We start from the raw sequence: 19,661 nt of genomic DNA on the forward strand, positions 1-19,661 counted from the left end.
TAAACTATTTAAATAATTTTCTTAACCCACTACCGCCTGACATGTGTAATCGGAGTAATATTGTCACAAGCCTGCGTCCAGAAAGAGATACGTTCTAGTGAGCGCAAAATGACTTGCACTGATGGTTGCCGCCACGTACGACAACTTCAAAATGTTTTATGTTGTGTACAAACGTCTTCAGGTTGCTACACTCAATAGTTTACGTATAATTTTAATTGAAATATATGTTCCCGGAGAGTGATATACGGCGGTAGAGGATAAAAACCAAATCTAATGTTTTGAATGTTGAATCAAGGTTGATGTAAGACCATAAACTGGCACAGAATTTCAGCCTCAATGCAACAATCTGACAACACTGAACTACACAATTTTTTCACACAACAAAGTGTTTTTCTTCCCCTAATATGTTCACTAGGCAAAATATTTAGAACATGATGAAAGCACGACCAATTTACATCGTCAAATTTTAGTAAAAGCATTACAAGAAGGAGTTAAATTTCGTGTAAAGTTTCTGTTTGATCTCAACAGCAAAGTTAACAATCACCTTCATTAGAGAAAATCTAGATGCCTACAAGCAATAAACAATAAATAATTTAAACTTATTCTAGTTGTACTATGAAGCCTTAGGAATCTTTAGCAGAAGAGACAGTTTACCCTTTTCTGATCACACATTCTGAAAACGCAAGGGAACGATTACACCAAAGACCTCATTCAAAAATGGGTGCACAATAAATCTACATACGCTCCCTTGTAGAAGACATATTATCTACATACGCTCCCTTGTAGAAGACATATTAAAAATTAATTTTGGTTTAATTAGAGCCTACACAGTAGGTAAGCGTCAAAGCTATCAAAAAACCAGAATCGGAATGTACGATTCACACCTAGGCACTAAATAATACTAGGAAGCTGAGTTTGTCAGCTGGGTTCATTGATCAGAAATTTAGTTGGTCCATAGAACAGTACAGAATATCTATACCTAGCCTAATTCAAAAGAATATGGTCCATAATTTAGACATAAGAACAATTATTGATGACGAAGCTTATGATTGGTTGTGTAGAGCTTTGGACGCAGAAGTAGATAGGGAGTCGAGAGCACTCAAGCTCCTCTGGAGTCGCACTACAAGCGCCCTGCGCTTGGCTCTGATGACGTCATCACCCTGTTCAGAAATATTAATATGAGAATGACTCCAATCTATTCCTGGATTAGAACATTCTTCATTGTCTTAAGCAATTTTGTACTTAAAGCACTTTTTGTACTTTTACTTTTGTCTTAAGCCATTTTGTAATTAAAAAAAAAAAAATTTAGGGGAAATTAACAATTTTTGAAAAGAAAAACCATAGTAGCTTTTGGATAAAAGAATTTGCGCCGGCTGTGGCTGTAGACGGACCTGTGCTGCTACAATCCGTTTGCAACTTACGCCAGTGCAAAAATTTGGCACCCTCGTGTTTGAAAACTACATCGCAAATCTTTATAAATAAGTTTTTTTTTACTATGAGGACCACGCGTTGAGGATCAACAGACGTTGAATGCCGTGCCAATGAATCTGACAGTTACTGTTGTGCCAATGTTGACAGTAACTGCCGTTACTGTTCCGAAACCGATCGGCCCTCATGGTTAGTTCTGCCGTCTTGGCTTGATCGACCCTCAATCGTGTTTAAACTACGTCGCGAATCTTTATGAGCAAGTTTTCCTGACATAGAGGACTACACTTTGACGATCTTCTGACTTTGAATGCTTTGCCTTAAAATCTGACTGTGCCGACCGTTAATTTTCCGAAACCGATCGGACAGCTTGGTTAGTTCGGCCATCTAGGTTTGAATCTGCATGTGGCTGGAGTGGGCGTACGTCGCCAGGCCCCATTTCATCTCGATTTTTTCTTGTTGCTCACGCAGCTTGTTTGACACAAACTAGGTTGATTTAAGCGTTTCGACTGGGAACTATGCAGTATTGTGGTTTCCGTTTTAGCTTTCGCTATATTCAGCTTCGAGCTGACTGTAGACGAACTGACTGTGCCATAAAAATTTGACTGTGGGCGACCATTACTGCTCCGACACTAAACATTACTGTTCCGATAGCTTAATTAAAATTAACGTTGAATAGTTAGGAATGCATATTCAAAATTTCATTCAAATCTGTTCAGTACTTTGGAAGAAATGTCTTGTTCACTGCGAATTTCGGCACGTATAGCTATATAACTCGCGAACGAATGCGAAATTTAAAAAAATATCACGAGCTACACATCACCGTTAGGTCCTATTGAATACGTAGATCAAGCTTCATTGAGCGACGTTCGTTACTTTGGGAGATATTCCTTGTTCACTGTTTTAGGGAGACCGGCCGCGAGACCGGCCCCAAGTCCGGCCGCGAGACCGGCCCCAAGTCCGGCCGTAAATTTGTCCGAGACGTATAATACGTAACTCGCATTAATTATTTGGGACATTATGTATGTGTTGTCACCTGACTTATTCCTCTTAATTTGTTAAACGCCCTTCATAAGCTGCTGAAACTTCTTGGCTTCAAATGATGAAAATTCAAATGGTGTGCTGGAAGTTAATGAATTTTTATGGGATGTTATATATAAAGTGCCGTCTTCTCACCAAGCCGAAAATAATTAAATAGTGTCCAATTACAAATTGCTGGCATATGGTGCGAGATGATGAAAGATTTTAAATCGGAAGAATATCACTCAACTATTGCCAATGCCGGCATTTCGTACTTTTAAGAATTCTCAAATGTTGAGGTGAAGTGGCCTACATCAGTTGTTCTCGTATAGTGCAAGTCGTGTCTAGTAAACATGATGGCTCAGGCTGTATTCTTTGGTATTAGATTTATAATCGACTATAAACCAGACCATCAAATTTTTATATTTATTTTGTCAATGTCTTTTTCCAGATCAACGTCGTAATTTATTGATCTCTTTTTTTTGACGATTTTTCGATTTGCAATTAATGTTTGGATAAACATGTCAAATGAAAATCGGCCATAGCCTATTCTTACCTTGATTCAAAGATTAATTTAAAGCGGTTTAACCATATTACATTTACAGGTAGGATGGTTAAGGTAACGCTGAACTTGTCTTGATAGTAGTACCTCGTATAACACGTTTCGATTTGAATGGAAGAATCTTCCTTTCTTGCATCGAAATAAAATGATATGATATTGGCTACTTTGTTTAATCGGGTTTTGCGAATTTCAGGGTTAAAGAAGGAGATAGCTCATCGTTTATACTAGTTTATATGACTTAAGGCTGCTAGTCAGACTGTGGCGAATTCTGAAAGCGAGGTATTCGCGATCATCCTGTGAAATCCTAGATCGGCCCTATAAGCTCGGCCAGCCGCTACCCTTGAGCTTGTAGTCTTTGTAAAATAATATCCTAGCCAGTCTTTTTTTTTTTTGCTGTAACGGGCGGCTTTCAGGTGGCCGAGGAATGACCAGAGGTAGGCTATAACAAATTGGGCTAGGCCGACCCATAGCCACCGATTATATCTCGCCCATCATTGAGTTTTCCTTTACCGTACCGCCCGTCGTGGACTGACAGCTCAGCATTTTATGAAGTCTCTGTCCCTTTAACCCTTCCACTACGCCTTCATTTTAGTAGTTAATATACGGGATTTTTACTTCACGTATGAGCATGCTCGTTCATAACTAGTTTTTGGTAGGTAATAGAATAGAATAGAAGTGTCGGCATTGAAGAAAATAGGCCCATGGCCTGTTGTCGATTCTTGAATTTTTCGTGACTTGATTCACAAGTTCCATAACTGACGATTGATTGAGATAGCTGCTGGACTTAGTACATGCATATCTAATATCTACAAGAAGGAAGCAGATTGAGAAATGCCGCGTTTACCATTCAGCAGGGAATAAAAATTTTAACCCGTTGACATCTCGAAAAAAGTTAGAGTCGCAGACTTGATGAACATTATTATTCAAAGTTTCTTGGAATTTCATTCATCATAACTCATGTAATACAAAGTTATATATTTTTTATTACTGTCCACCGTTTGAAAATAGCTGGGTAAGCATGGAAAAATTCATCGCCATCACATTTACGAAGGTGAAAAAAAACGTGAAAACCTTTAGGTTCTTCAATCTTTCGGGGTAAAATTTTACGGTCAGAGGAGACTAAAATTGAGTTGTTTGGTTGGAACTGTGTCAGTCGTGTTTGGAAACAGAAAACTCTGCGTATCACCCAAAAAATACCGTCCCAACAGTGAAGTTTGGAGGTGGCAGAATAATGCTATGGGGTTGTTTCTTCTGAAGGCCCTAGGGAATTGGAAATCATAGAAGGAAGAATGAACTCCGAAATGTATCGGGGCATTCTTGAGAGATGTCTCGTGAAGTCAGCTAAAAAATTTAACCTTCATCTAGGTTGGATATTTCAACAAGACAAAGTCCCTAAGCACCGCGGCAAGGGCAACTCTTCATGGTTTTCGGAGAGAGACATTGAGTAATCTTAATAGCCAAGCCAATCACCTGACCTCTCTGATTGAAAATCTCTGGCGGAAATTGAAATTGAGGGTGCAGGAGAGAGATCCAAGAAATCTTATCCTATTGAAAGAAATATGCAAGGAAGTGGGTCCAAATTCCTATTAGCGAATGTACGTGTTAATCTTGTGAACGAGTATTCCTATCGGTTAGAAGCAATTTTGGCTGCTAAAGGTCACATTGCGAAGTATTGAGTAAATTTGTTCACTATATGGCTGGATACTTTTTGAACCTTGACTTGTACATAATTACAATTATCAAGTCAACATTTAATGATATTGTTGTTTTGATATATTTATATTTCACATGTAATTTTACATTAGAATAGCGTTTGTTTATGTTATTTTATTGAATAAGCTATAATTAAATACGTTTTTTGTGTTCTTGTACTTGTCGTGACTTGTTCACAAGAGATCTATAAACAGGTCCTTTGACCTTTCAAAAACAGGTCTTTTCAAAACTGACGACAGTTTGAAATAGCTACTACACGTACACCGAGTTCGATATGGTACTAGGCATTTGAAGTCTGAACATATATTCCTCCATATTCCTGGTCTGTTCTTTACCGCGTTTATACTCGGTGCGTCAACGATGTAATCGCGGAGGCGGTTCCACATGTCGGCGATTCGAAGCGAGAAGAAATGTTGTCGCGTGAATGACTTGCAACGCAGTTTTTTTAGTTTGTTGCCGTGGCCCATGCTGTTGATTCTTGTTCCAGCATTCAGCGTATGATTCGGACTGCGCGACAGTGCTGTGGAACGCAATAGATTCCGATGCGTTTAATTGACGCAGGAAATCTTCTACGGCAACGTTGGTCACTTGCGTTGTACCACAGCTAGGGATCAGTTCTCGGCCTGCTCTTTTTCCTCTTATATACTGTCGACGTGTTGAACATAATAGATTCCCACGGTTGAATCCGCATATGTTTGCCGACGGCACCCAAATTTATGGTTACTGTCACTACCGCTTGTCTTGGAGCTCTGCTACGAATACGTAGCGTCAGCCACTGTCTCTCGAGGCCCTCATATATAGCGGCGCAATGGCGCTCGTTCTGACCAGATTGGACTATGGTAATGCCACGCTGTATGGACTTCCGAACACGGCGCTAAGTAAACTGCATTCCGTAATAAACGCTGCTGCGCGACTCGTGAGCAATAAGCGAAAATTAGACCACGAAACGCCGATATTGCGTGATCTTCACTGGCTGCGCAAGCAGCAGCGCAAGCAGTTGAAGGTCTCTGTTCTGACAATCCGGTGCCTTCACGGTCATACGCCTCCTTATCTCACGGAATGTCTACAGCGCGTGTCGGATCTACCTTCTAGAAGACGAATGCGTTCGTCATCAACAGCGGTCCTCGTCGTTATATCTATACGCAATCTACCGACGGCGACAGAGCGTTCCCTGCCGCGCCAAAACCTGGAACAGTCTGCCGGCTTCCGAACACCGGCTCCTTAGTTGCAAGTGTTTCGTCGACGCCTTAAGACGGAACTATATCGTAAAGCCTATGAATCTGGTGCTTAGTCATTTTTATACGTTCTCATCCTTTCACGTCTTCATTTATTTTTCGCTTGCTACCAATCAGAAGGGATTTCTGATGGTTTGTCTGTGCATGTCAGAAGTCTTATGGGATTTCGCGCTCCAGGGGGATAGTTCCTGAGCGCCTCACCTCTGAGCTCGCTGTGTCTGCAGACTGCGGGTCTCAGTTGTGGGGCTAAGTTATTATGTAAAAGTAGGTAAGATTCCCTATATTTCCCTTCTCTGTCTCTCTCGTGCGGGGGGCCGACGTCCCGTGTAAGCGACCTCTTATTCGAGTGTCTTCGTTTCTGCTGCTTATCACCTGTCTCTCCTTGTCACTTCGTCACTTTCAGATGCTAACGCTGCTTCTTTCGAGCCAGCTTCAGCGGGCTGGAATTAAGACCTTCTGTTCCTTGCTGGTGATAAACGATTTTTGATTCAAGAAACTTTCAATAATTGAGACCTTACACCTCGTTGATGATGTTCATCTTGACTTTCGGTGCGAGATAGCTAAATACAAATTTGGCCACTTAACTAAACTATACTTTTACTTGCTCTTAAACTTATGTGTAACGTGCCTTCGAAGTTTGTTTGAACCAGACGCCACGATAACTGCTTAGTAAAATAATAATGAAAATAATAATGAAAGCAAGTTAGCAGTCAGAGGAAAAATTCTAAAAATTCTAAGATACGAGAATTTAAAGTTGAAATTAAATGAAGAACAAGACAAGACACTAGAGAAAAAACATGTACGAGACAATCAAGCACAAAACACAAAAACATCTCAATGTGAAAAGATCAATTCCGACCTTAGTTTCAATGGCATCGAGTTTGAGCAGAAGTTTCTCGTGCTCCTCGTTGCAAGCGACAACATCTTTTAATTTGGTCTTGAGCTTGTTCCGGCACTCCTCCAGCTGAGGCACTACTAACTTAATGTCTTCATAGAGCTCACGGACCTTTCCTTCACAAAAGTCCGCTTCCTCATTCAACTGCAACACAAGTCACAAGATAAATTATAATGTCTTAGAATTATCAGGTAAATATAATGAAAAATGTCTTCACATAGACAAAAAAAAATGTATGTAGTTGAAGACTATTCAATCTTCAGTGAATCGAATATCAGTTAATTCAAGCTGAAAATTAGCAATTTTTCAATTAAATAGTGAAGAGAAGCATATAATTAAGTCATTGTACAGCATGGTGGGCCCAAAATTCCAGTCCCAAAGATAAAAAATGCATCTGTGCTTCATTTTATTTGAAATTTAACAACAACAAACATAACTTGAACCACAATAGCTTTGCCATTTGATGTAAGTTTTCATTAACATGTTTTCAATTCACATTTTATTTCCAACGCATCTAGAACGCGTATTTATAAACCAGCTGCTAATAAGCCCATGAATCAAGCATGGGTATTTCATAAAACTGAAAACTTGCCCACTTACTTGCCGCAAATTTCCGAAGGCAGGATTTGCATTTTGTTCTGGACTCTGCACACACAGAACAAAATTAGTGAACGATCCAGTTCACGTGCACACAGAATGGAATTGTAATAAACAGCAGGAGAAAATGTTGCCAGAAATTTGACTACTAGTAAAAAATCCTCAACTTTTCAAGTGAAGTGTAGTTAAAAGAATCTAGGTGAATAAAATATTGGATTCAGGGAAAATTACACCAGAAACCAAACAACGATTAGAATATAATATATTCATAATCAATATAGAAATAGAATTGACTCGACAGAGAAATTCATTGAGCAAACATTAACGAAATAAAAATGTAACATTTCGTATACATTTTCAAGTAAAAAATGTCATTAGAATTTGGTATTTACTTCAAGTTAGTCAAAAATGGGTGAAAGTTGTGTTTCATGAAAATTTCTTTGCAGTATACCCAAACTAACTTTGGAAGATTTTTGGGGAGTGGATCCATGATTGTTCTTGGGCAAAACTGTTATGCGCTCGCCATGCTTCACACGGAGAGCTCCCATGGTGAGGCTGGGAGTGGTCAGCTGGCGTCCTTTGTAGAACATTCTAATTAAAGAACACAACGGCTCTTCAGTTGAAGGAGGGGATTGCTCTAGCGCCTCTAGAAAAATCTGTAAATAGAAAATTTATCAGTGAGTTTACACGGGTTTCGAAAATAATTGTCATGTAATATTGTATTAGACTAAGAATCATAAGGGGGAAAGAAATTTTTGGGAATAAAATATGAAAATTCACAGATTATTCATATATATATATATATATATGTAGAGTACATATGAATACCACATTCATCGAGTAATTTTAATTCATATTGGCTGTAGCAGTACAAAATAGCTCTTGAAATCATCACGTCAGTAATCCATAATGAATAGTGTATTTTTGAATTCAAACTTCATTTCACCTGAGATGAGAATCATGCCAAAAAATGGACTGATCTAGCCAAAATATTTTGAGGTTGAGATATCTACTGACCATATATGCGAGTTCCTCCACTGTGGTGTCTTCTCTAACCATCAGAAAGAGTTTCTTCATGCCAATGCATATGCAAACCCTTAGATCTGCCATGTCAGCTTTCTTTTGTTCTTCCTTCTTTTGAAAACCTGGAAAATTACTCAACTACGTCCAAACAGAGTGACTGAGGTATCCAGTGAGACCAATTAAAATTCGTTTTAACCACTCTGAAGCAAAATTGATAGAGAGAGACATTCTATACAAAAAAATAGTTATTTTTCTCCATGGTTGAAGCAATCTCTGATCTAGAAACAATTCCTGCTTGTTAATATTCTTTACTGTAAAAAATGTATACAAAACATAGGTCAATGATACCAAATTCAATGGCTTGAAGATGCAAATTTTTTGCTCCACGCCCCAGAGACATTGACAACAACTGAGAGTACTGCAGCTATAGCACTCGATAACTTCATACAGTGCTATTTAGGTGCAATTTGATGGCAATTTGAAATGGCAAATTGAAATTGGCATTGATTGATGGCATTGAAATGGTGAATGGTCAACATGGACTTTTGCATGTTACAAATAGGCTGAAATAGCCACTATCATATTTGTAACTTTAATGAACTTTGTAACTGAAAACAAAGCATTCTGAAAACCTGCCAACGCAGCACTATAGGGCGACCATGCTGGCGGGAGCGGAGGCGCTGCTGACCACGACGCTGCGCGGTAACGTCGCGTACGGTGTTGTTGCTAACTCCTCTCTGGTGGATGGCGTGCGTCAAGCTCTGCGTGAATTCGGGTTCACGGACTCCTTCACCTCCCCAGATTAGTTCAGAAATGGGTTAGTGGCCTCCATCAGAGGAGGCGGGACAGTTATGTCATTCTGTACACATGGAAAATAATATTCGGAATGGGACCAAACTTTGGAAGTGAAACCTTAAGGATTGAAAAATACCATAACGAGAGAAGGAGGAGACTGCAGGATCTCTTTCCGTTGCAGGGCCGAGGCTGTTTAAAGTCCTAGCAAAGGATCTAAGAGAGGGAGAGTTCACCCAGCAGACCTTCAAAAGACGACTGGACGTGTTCCTGGGCACAATCCCTGATCGCCCGCTCCTGCACCACTACCAGCGGCGAGAAACCAGCAAAAGCATCGTGCATCAGGTGGCCCAAATAAGGGTGGATGCTCGATAGTCAGAGGCGGTGATCCATCGTGGCCTGGGACTGCTACGTCCGAAACATATGCTAGGATACTAATTTAAGTTTCACCACTCGCCTCACGTCTGGATGGCCAGTAGTAGTGAGACTGGGGTACCCTTCGGATAGAGGCAAGGTTGTACACTGATGCCCAGATGGTTGTTCTGTTACTTCAAACTACCTCAAAACTAGATTAGTCACAGTGAGACGTTAGTGGCTCTTGCCTGTCGGGAGGGGCTACCCAGACTTCAGACAGGGAGCAAGGGCCAGATGGTCCAGCCTGGGAGTAAATGAGTAATAATATTACTAATCTAATTAATACTAATATTACTAATAATCAACTTAATAAATTAGATGAATTTGAACGAATTTTCTAATTCGAACATGGCTATCAGTTAACGGAATTTAAGCTTGATTTCTGCGTCACGTTATATTAACAATTTAAAGACGTTTGAAATTTGATATAATTCTAACACGCACAGCAGATTTTCAAGCTAATTATCTTGACAAGCCTGAACTTGACAAGAAGACGAGCATAGAGAAACGAAGTTGGTTTTTTACGAATAAAAGCTGAAAAAATATAAGTAATAGCACCAAGATTTATAAGATAAAGATTTGCACATGAGTAGAATAACTTCAATAATTTGATTGTTTAAACGTATTTTGTTAGCGACACTGCCACTCAGCGACTGCCTGTTGACGGGCATCTGAGTCTTGCTGTGATGGCAACGGCCTTGGAGGAAGAGTTGCCAGGTACCGCCGTACAGAACTGCATTGTGTTTCATATTAATGTTGAATAATATAAATTTTATTTTTGAATTGTTGTAAAATGTTGAATAATCTTTCAATGTGAATACTTTTTTCTTCTGTGCGATGTCATTGTCGTTGAAGTTGTCTCTATATATTATATGGTACGTTATGTTGTTGAATATGACGATTATTTTAACAGATGAACAGCCATTATAATTTTATGTAAAGTTTTGGTCATCGAAAGCTCGACATTTCATATTATTTTCTTCTATTTAAAAAAGAAAAGATATTTAAAAATAAAATTTTAGTGAAGTAGCACGCGTCCGACGTACCTGTACGGAACGCGTTCGATCGAGAGGGGGAGGGGCCAGCGCGAGACTTGAGTATTTTTTTATCACACTTCGCTTTAACTTCACATGTCGTTTGTCTGTCTGCTACAAATTGTTTGTCTGTCTGCTACAAATTGTTTGTCTGTCTGCTATAAATTGTTTGTCTGTCTGCTACAAATGGTTTGTCTGTCTGCTACAAATTGTTTGTCTGTCTGCTACAAATCGTTTGTCTGTCTGCTACAAATTGTTTGTCTGTCTGCTACAAATTGTTTGTCTGTATGCTACAAATTGTTTGTCTGTCTGCTACAAATTGTTTGTTTGTCTGCCACAAATTGTTTGTCTGTCTGCTACAAATTGGTTGTCTGTCTGCTACAAATGGTTTGTCTGTCTGCTACAAATTGTTTGTCTGTCTGCTACAAATGGTTTGTCTGTCTGCTACAAATTGTTTGTCTGTCTGCTACAAATTGTTTGTCTGTCTGCTACAAATTGGCTGTCTGCTACAAATTGTTTGTCTGTGTGCTACAAATGGTTTGTCTGTCTGCTACAAATTGTTTGTCTGTCTGCTACAAATTGTTTGTCTGTCTGCTACAAATTTTTTGTCTGCTACAAATTGTTTGTCTGTCTGCTACAAATTGTTTGTCTGTCTGCTGCAAATTGTTTGTCTGTCTACTACAGATTGTTTATTGCTACAAATGGTTTGTCTGTCTGCTATAAATTGTTTGTCTGTCTGCTACAAATTGTATGTCTGTCTGCTACAAATTGATTGTCTGTTTGCTACAAATTGTTTGTCTGTCTGCTACAGATTGTTTGTCTGCTACAAATTCTTTGTCTGTCTGCTACAAATTGATTGTCTGTCTGCTACAGATTGTTTGTCTGCTACAAATGGTTTGTCTGTCTGCTACAAATTGTTTGTCTGTCTGCTACAAATTGTATGTCTGTCTGCTACAAATTGATTGTCTGTTTGCTACAAATTGTTTGTCTGTCAGCTACAGATTGTTTGTCTGCTACAAATTCTTTGTCTGTCTGCTACAAATTGTTTGTCTGTCTGCTACAAATCTTACACTCGATATTTAACACACTTCTACCTCTCCAATCGATCTGGAATATTGTACACTTCCGTATAGCCATTGGAAAGTTGCCATTTGAAATGACTTTAGTTTTGTGTCATGTCTGTGATCTGCTTTTTTTCTACAAAATTGAACAACTGAATGAACATCCTCCGAGGCCGGTGATTCCATAATTTTCGCCAGGGGTTGTATAATGTAATCTGTTTTAAAGCGAAAGTCAAACGAGCTACTATATACGCTTATTTTATATATTTTAAAGAGGTACACAATACAAATTCTGCCCTCTGCGGTGAAAGTGTTTGTTTAGTATATGAAATGTGCTTGCTTCATGTCGCTGGTTCCAACATTAACATAGTTTTGTAGCGCGATCCGCTACAATATAGCCATCGAAATAGACATGCATATCATTAGTTCCTTGTTTTTTAAACATTTATTCGATAAGCTGAAACAAAGACATTGCTTCGAAAGCTAAGGCAAACTTCACATGAATATGAGAAGCTAGTTAAACGGGATATTTTTTATTATATAGTTAAGTAATAAATAATATAAATAATACACAGGGAAGAAAGAAGGAGGCAATCACAGCTAAACAGGCTTTCCAGTCGGAGCGGACCAGCAGCGCCGCATAAACTGCAGCGGCCCGTCCTACCTTATACAGCTATACCGGAAAATCGAGAACTAACCTAGCCAGTGAATTACAATATTACTTTATTGTTACTTCATAGCTCTATATTACAGCAACGTTAAAGTGAATTCGAGGAATATCATTTCATTTATCCCTACAATGAATGCACATTGTATGGATAAATACATGGATAATACATGCTATCTCAGCCTATCTGTGTATTTATATGGGTTTCGAGGGCCGCGTACAATGAGGAATGAACGGCTCGTGGTGGTTCAGGATATGGTGGTGATGTACCGGCATCAAAATGAAAGGAAAGAATTAGGGCGGCAGAAGTAGAAGCAAAATAGGAAAGCAACGATCAACAAATGTTAATTTCAAATAGAAGCTAACGAAATAATCTATGTTTTGCATCATGATAGCTTGGCAGAGGCGAGCACAGCATATTCAGTACCAAATAGTGATGATTTAATAACAATGAAAGGATATAAAAAGAAAAGATTCAATACGGTGTTTCACGCGTTGTTTTAATGGAGTATATAATTAAAGTAAAAGGCATATACCTAAGAATTTTGGCAGGGCAGTGTTAGAAAGGTTAGGTTGTTGAATCATTAAATAAATGAGCTAAAATTGATTTCATTGTTAGTTATTAATCTAACAACGAATTAATGGATACTAAGTGAACTTGCTTTATAGAGAGTGGTAGCCTATATCATTGGTGCAATATAGGTGGAGCCTTTATCTATCATCGATGAAACTCAGTCATTTACAACGCTATATTCTCGTCATACAATTACTGCTCCCGAAAAATATTTACAATAACAATATAAATTGGTTAGAGTTCCACGACTGAAGCAAGGCTGGATTTGCAGTGTTGACGTCAGCTGGGAAAAGGGACGCAGTAATTATAAGAAATTATATTATTTTAATTAAATAAAAGAACCCAAGTTTGAAAAGTATTACAGCAAGGGAGTTTCACTGTTGATGAATATTTAAATTTATTCAAATCTGTACAAGCTAATAAGCTATTAATCTAATGCTGCATTCATTTTTATTTGTCGCTGTTTGTTGGTCGCAGTTATGCAGCGCTGTTGTCAGTCGTGTTCTTTATGAACGGATGGAGGCCTGGACGCCGCACTTCCTTCAGTCATCTCAACGAGCTAGAAACTCTGTGCAACACGGCCATCTCTGACAAATTTACGGCCAGACTTGCGGCCGGTGTCAAAATTCAGTGAGCATGGAATATCTCCCAATAAAGCAATGAGTGTAGCTTGATGAAATTCTTGCTACCAAATTTTAATTAGGTATTTTCTTTGCTTTGGCTTGTTGTCGTAAGCTTCTGAGTAATTTAATTAATGTTCCTCGAATTTACTTAACGTTGCTGTAATAAGAGCTATGAAGCAACAATAAAGTAATATTATATAATTCATTGGTTAGGCTCGTTCTCGATTTTCCGGTATCTCTACATAAGCTAGGACGAGCCATCGCTGTTTATGAGACGCTGCTGGTCCGCTCCGACTGCAAAGCCTGTTCAGCTGTGATTGCCTCCTTCTCTTCCCTGTGTATTTTTTATTTATTTATATTATTAACTTGACTATATAATAAAAAATATCCCGTTTAACGAGCTTCTCATATTCATGTGAAGTTTGCCTTAGCCTTTGAAGCAATGTATTTGTTTCAGCTTGTCGAATAAATGTTTGAAAAAAATAAGGAACTAATATGAACTATTTCGATCGCTATGTTGTAGCGGATCGCGCTACAAAACTAACTATGTTAATGTTGGAACCAGTGACATGTAGCAAGCGCATTTCACACACTAAACAAACACTTTCACCGCAGAGGGCAGAATTTGCATTGTGTACCTCTTTAAAATATATAAAATAAGCGTATATAGTAGCACGTCTGACGCGCGCTCTAAAACAGATCACATTATAGGCGGTATCATGAAGCTTGGTGCTGCTGTAGCGACGTCTCAGGTTCCTGACCCTTCAAAATATCTGCTAATATGATTATATTATAATTGAACATAACACATAATATCGCCAGTTAACGCGATCTGTGGCTTACGGAACTTTTTGATGGTAGATGTACAAAATATTTGTTATCAGGGATGGATTTTATCTTAATTTAAATCGACCTGCGAGGTAAAAGCGGTCAAATAATAATAGGAAGTTCAGTGCACACCGGACGCCACCTGAGGTTAATAATTATTACTAATTAATTCTTTTTACACCCTGCGCCAAAATATCGGTGTAATTAACTGATTATAAGGACATGAATCTACATGTACAGAGCAGCAACGCCTTACATTTATTAAATCATAAGTTAATTATACCTCAATTATCGTTTCTGTTGTTGATAGAAGACGTGCAGGAAGAGTTACTTCTCCCTAAAAGATGTTATTTGTTAACATTATTCTCAAACTCTCAACTCAGATAACATCCTCGTTAACGTTATTCTCAACTCAGATAACATCCTCGTTAACGTTATTCTCAACTCAGATAACATCCTCGTTAACGTTATTCTTAACTCAGATAACATCCTCGTTAACGTTATTCTTAACTCAGATAACGTCCTCGTTAACGTTATTCTCAACTCAGATAACGTCCTCGTTAACGTTAGTCTCATATCGTAAAACGTCCAATAATCCTTGCCGAAAACCGAGATAAAAACCGTCCACCTATACAAATAAATTTTAAATAACATTTGACTAAATCACTCATAGAATTATTTTGCTTGTTTTCTGTTTTTAATTCCTCTGAAATCTCTTCATGTAATATTGATTCGGAAATTTTTTCTCCTCCATCTGATACCGATTTGGGTTTTAAATTATATTTCCTTGTTTTTTATTGAAACAATTTTACGACAGGCAAGCTGCAAACTTGGTCAAAATAGACCAGATGAGAGAGCATCCTAAAATAAGTAATGTTAATCATGCCGCCTATCATTGTGAACATCATTACAGTAGAAGAACAGCCTTTGCTGCCACACTGAGCAACAGCGACGCATAACACGACCGATCTAAAACCAAACACGTTTTTCCATCTGTTGGTGTAATTTACACCTAGGTTGTGTTGCCAAACATTACGACTTTGGTATATTATAGTATAGAATTCACTATACATTCATTTTGTGGAAGCTTCTATGAGGAACATTACTATCACTACGATGGTTACCTTAAACGGTGTATGTAACACGCATATAAATAAATTCAGTCACAAAACTTGATTGAGTTTGACGAGTCTTAAAAGCGGAGCGGGTAAAATGAACACAACTGGCAACAGCGCTTCATACTAGCGACCATCCAACAACACCTTCCAAAAGTTGAATGTAGAAATAAACCCTAGTTTAATGAGCGATTTATTCTAAACTATAACAATGAAACCACAAACGGCTAGCAATTTCAGGTTATTTAATGAGTTCCAAATTGATTTACTCGATGAGGATGGCAGTTTATAGTGAATTTGGGCCAGACTTCAGTCTTCATTATGTTGTCGACTTGTCGTTTCAATCGCTGCATGTGTGTTCTTATTTACCAATCAAGATTCCTATAGTATAATTTGTAGACTGTGTAAAAATTATATAGCTTGACTATCAATGTATTGCATACTTTAATAGTATGTGATTTATGTGCTCTAACTTGATTTATTATTCAGTTACTAGAGGCAAATTTGAGCATCTTGCCTGAATTTCACATATACTTTAGCTTGCCCTCAAATCGTTTTTTACGCTTGATTTCACGAAATAAGTGGCATAACTATACTATTTTTCAATGAATCAACAGGCAGAAAAAATTGCTTTTTATTAAAATAAATATAAGCTTATTAATAATTTCCTATCATTTACTTATTTAATTTATTCGGCTAATATGATACGGATATGGCAGTGAGCTAATTTTATTCTCCCGTAGTATACAATAAAACGATAAAAGGCTATAGTAGTTTGTATTTTAATCATGGCTTTTATTTCTTCTTACCTTCTAATTGAAGCATGTTTTTTATCATATTAACGCGCAGCCACGAAGTGATTGATAAATAATTATTTATCCCCTTCAATCACTGTTTTTCGAAAGAAAATCTATTCGAGGGCAAGCAATATTAATTATATTGAGGTTTCATAAAACGTATGAATGGTAGTAGATAGCAATTTGATATTCAAGTTGATTCAAATCCATGATTATAATATAATGCAGGTAAGGCTCTATCAGTAAACAGAAGAACGCTCACACTCGCCGGAACAACTGCTTTTGGTTGGTGGCTTCGACCGTCGAGCCTTCAACCAACTTCAAGCCTTCACCTCAACGAAAAATAAAGTAACGGGTCATGAAATCAGAAGAGAATGTTTGCAGTTTACATATATTATCGATGGAATTTTGAATCAATGACTGTATAAGCAAGAAATCTAATGCTGCAATCATTCATATCATATCCATATGTTTGTTGTCTTTTGTTGGGCTCAGCTATGCGGCGCTGTTCCCTTTGATGTTTTATGTGATCTGAGGGAGAGATAAACGTTCCTTTACAGTCCAATATTTCTACGAAATTATAAACATTGATTAGTCTTTGTCTTCTATGTTGTTTGCTGAACTCAGAGTAATGTTCCTCAAATTTAACTCTACACGATGTAACAAAGAATTATGAATTATGAAAACAACTGAGTATTTTCGAATGTAATGTAAACGTTCGTTTTCAAAATTCCCAGTCTCTTAACACGAGGTGTCAGGCCGCATGTTATGCGGCGCTGTTGCTGCGCTCCAACAGCCAAGTCAGTTCAGCTGCTGCGTTGGTGTCGTCGTCATTCATGCACGCGCAATTTGTCTGATCTTCATGATAGGCGGGCTTTGATTGCTAGCGTTTCGTACCGCACATTTTCAATGGACTTCATTTAAAATTGAAGATAAGTGCTGTATAAGCTACGTTCTATTTTGTTTACTTTGTTTGTAAGTTGCGTCTTGTCATATGTGCTCCGAACTGTTATAGAGTGCCGTGGTATAAAGGTTCAAATTATTCGCATTATCCCATTTCGCTCGTGGTTTATCTCTTTAAGGATAAAATTTCTTTAGCGGACAATATTAGTGTATGTAAACGGAAACGTTTTCCTAGTAAGAGTTAAACACAATTTGTACAGTAATTTCAAATTATTGACGTAAATGCTACAGTGAGTTACACCAACGAGTTAACTAAATATACATGTCATAAACACAAAATCTAATCAAAATTAATTTACCGTAAATGATCGTTGCAGGACCTAACAACAAAATACTATGGCAGGATGTTCGGTAGTCGCTCCCGCCAGGCGCAGTTATGTAGCGCTGCTGCCGTTTGGTCTTCAGCGGCAGACTAAACCGATACCTGCTGAAAATAATGTGGGCACACCACCACCGTCCGTAGGCATATTTTCTGAACCATTACTTCTCCGTACTACAATAGTGAACGGTAAATTATCATAGTAATTATAGTTCATCGTTATGAATGAGTATGAAGTAATGCAGAGTCTACTGCCCGGCAGAGGAGTGTGAGAAACGGCAGACAGGAAATTAATTACTTCACGTTCAATGGAGCTATAAGCTAATATATATATATAGAGATATTCTCGTTAGGAGCGATACACGTTATGTGGAGTAAACGTTACTAGAAATATTAGTTACACTACACGTTACAAGGCGGATAAGCTAATAGAGATACTTGTTGAAAGCAATAACACGTTATACTAATGACGGTCTTAGTCCCATTCATTATTTTCTTGGCATGTATAAATTAGCGTCTAATAGTATAACGTCATTGCCATCCATGCACGGAACGTTTAACGCAACAGCTATTTACACGATGTAACGTTTAACGTCAGTACCATGCACACGATGCAACGTTTAACATCAGTACCATGCACACGATGTAACATTTAACGTCAGTACCATGTACACGATGTAACATTTAACGTCAGTACCATGCACACGATGAAGTAAATGGTTGTGGTGACCTATGATTTAAGCTGTTTATGGAAAGTGTGACGGTAGGCCTATTATCTATACTACTACTATCTTTATGATCTATGCCCGATTGCTTCGTCGAAGTTCGAAGACTTGCAACCAAACGGTTGTTCAACGATACCTACTTTTGATGCGTGTAATTAAGGCAGAATGGTAATAGCGTTTCAAATCAAGAAAATTAATTTACCGTAAATGATCATTGTAAGACCTAACATGAAAATATTATGGCAGGATGTTCGGTAGTCGCTCCCGCCAGCCGCAGTTACGTAGCGCTGCTGCCGTTAATTGGTCTTCAGCGGCGAACTAAACCGAGCCCGAGTTACCTGTTGAAAATAATGTGGGCACACCACCACCGTCCGTAGGCATATTTTCCGAACCATTACTTCTCCACGCTACAATAATGACGTACTACAATAGTCATTATAGTCTTTGGTTATGAATGAGTATGAGGAGGTATCGCAGTCTATTGCCCGGGAGAGTAGTGTGAGAAAAGGCCGACAGGAAATTAATTACTACACGGTCTGTCACTGCATGAAGTTGCTCACTAAAAGAGATTATTCGTTACAAACAATAAAAGTTATGTGGAGTAAACGTAACTAGAAATATTAGTTACAATGCGCGTTGCATGGCGTACAACTAATAGAGATACTTGTTGCAAGCAATAACACGTTATACTAATAACGACCTTAGTCCCATTCATTATTTTCTTGGCATGTAAAAATTAGCTTCTAATAGTATAACGTCATTGCCATCCATGTAAGGAACGTTTAACGCAACAGCTATTTACACGATGTAACATTTAACGTCAGTACCATGTACACGATGTAGCATTTAATGTCAGTACCATGTGCACGATGTAACACTTAACGTCAGTACAATGTACACGATTTAACACTTAGCGTCAGTTCCATGTACATGATGTAACATTTTACGTCAGTACCATGTACACTATGTAACGTTTAAGGTCCATTTCATAAACACCATTTTGCTTTGAAATTATCTATTTAACACTTTAATGCTTTTAGCATTACAATTTGTTTGTTCAACTCTACATTTTCTGTCAACGTACCCTTCGAGGTACCCTTTAATGTAAGGGGTTTCTATACAAGTACCTTCTTACTGATTTCCAGTTGTGTATGGTCCCTCTCCTAGAAAATGAATTGGCCATTATATTACTGACTAAATAAGAACCTGGGCTAGGCATCAAATTTTTAATTAAAATCATCCAATCGTACAACAAAATTAATTAGTCATGTCATTGTTG

At 38.1% G+C, this 19,661-nt stretch overlaps 1 protein-coding gene across 1 annotated transcript; it reads right to left on the reverse strand.

Annotated features, from left to right (window-relative positions):
• Positions 1–237: 237 nt before the first annotated feature.
• On the reverse strand, positions 238–8,731 carry LOC108674864. The gene is made up of 5 exons (XM_018162849.2): positions 8,465–8,731; positions 7,909–8,103; positions 7,451–7,495; positions 6,815–6,994; positions 238–1,160 (listed from the first exon to the last, which is right to left on the reverse strand). The coding sequence occupies exons 1-5, from the start codon at positions 8,555–8,557 to the stop codon at positions 1,044–1,046; spliced, it is 630 nt and encodes a 209-aa protein (XP_018018338.1). The 5' UTR covers positions 8,558–8,731; the 3' UTR covers positions 238–1,043.
• Positions 8,732–19,661: the final 10,930 nt, after the last annotated feature.

The sequence above is a fragment of the Hyalella azteca genome, unplaced genomic scaffold (genome assembly GCF_000764305.2).
Source record: "Hyalella azteca isolate HAZT.00-mixed unplaced genomic scaffold, Hazt_2.0.2 contig14795, whole genome shotgun sequence".
Taxonomy (NCBI): Eukaryota; Metazoa; Arthropoda; class Malacostraca; order Amphipoda; family Hyalellidae; genus Hyalella; species Hyalella azteca.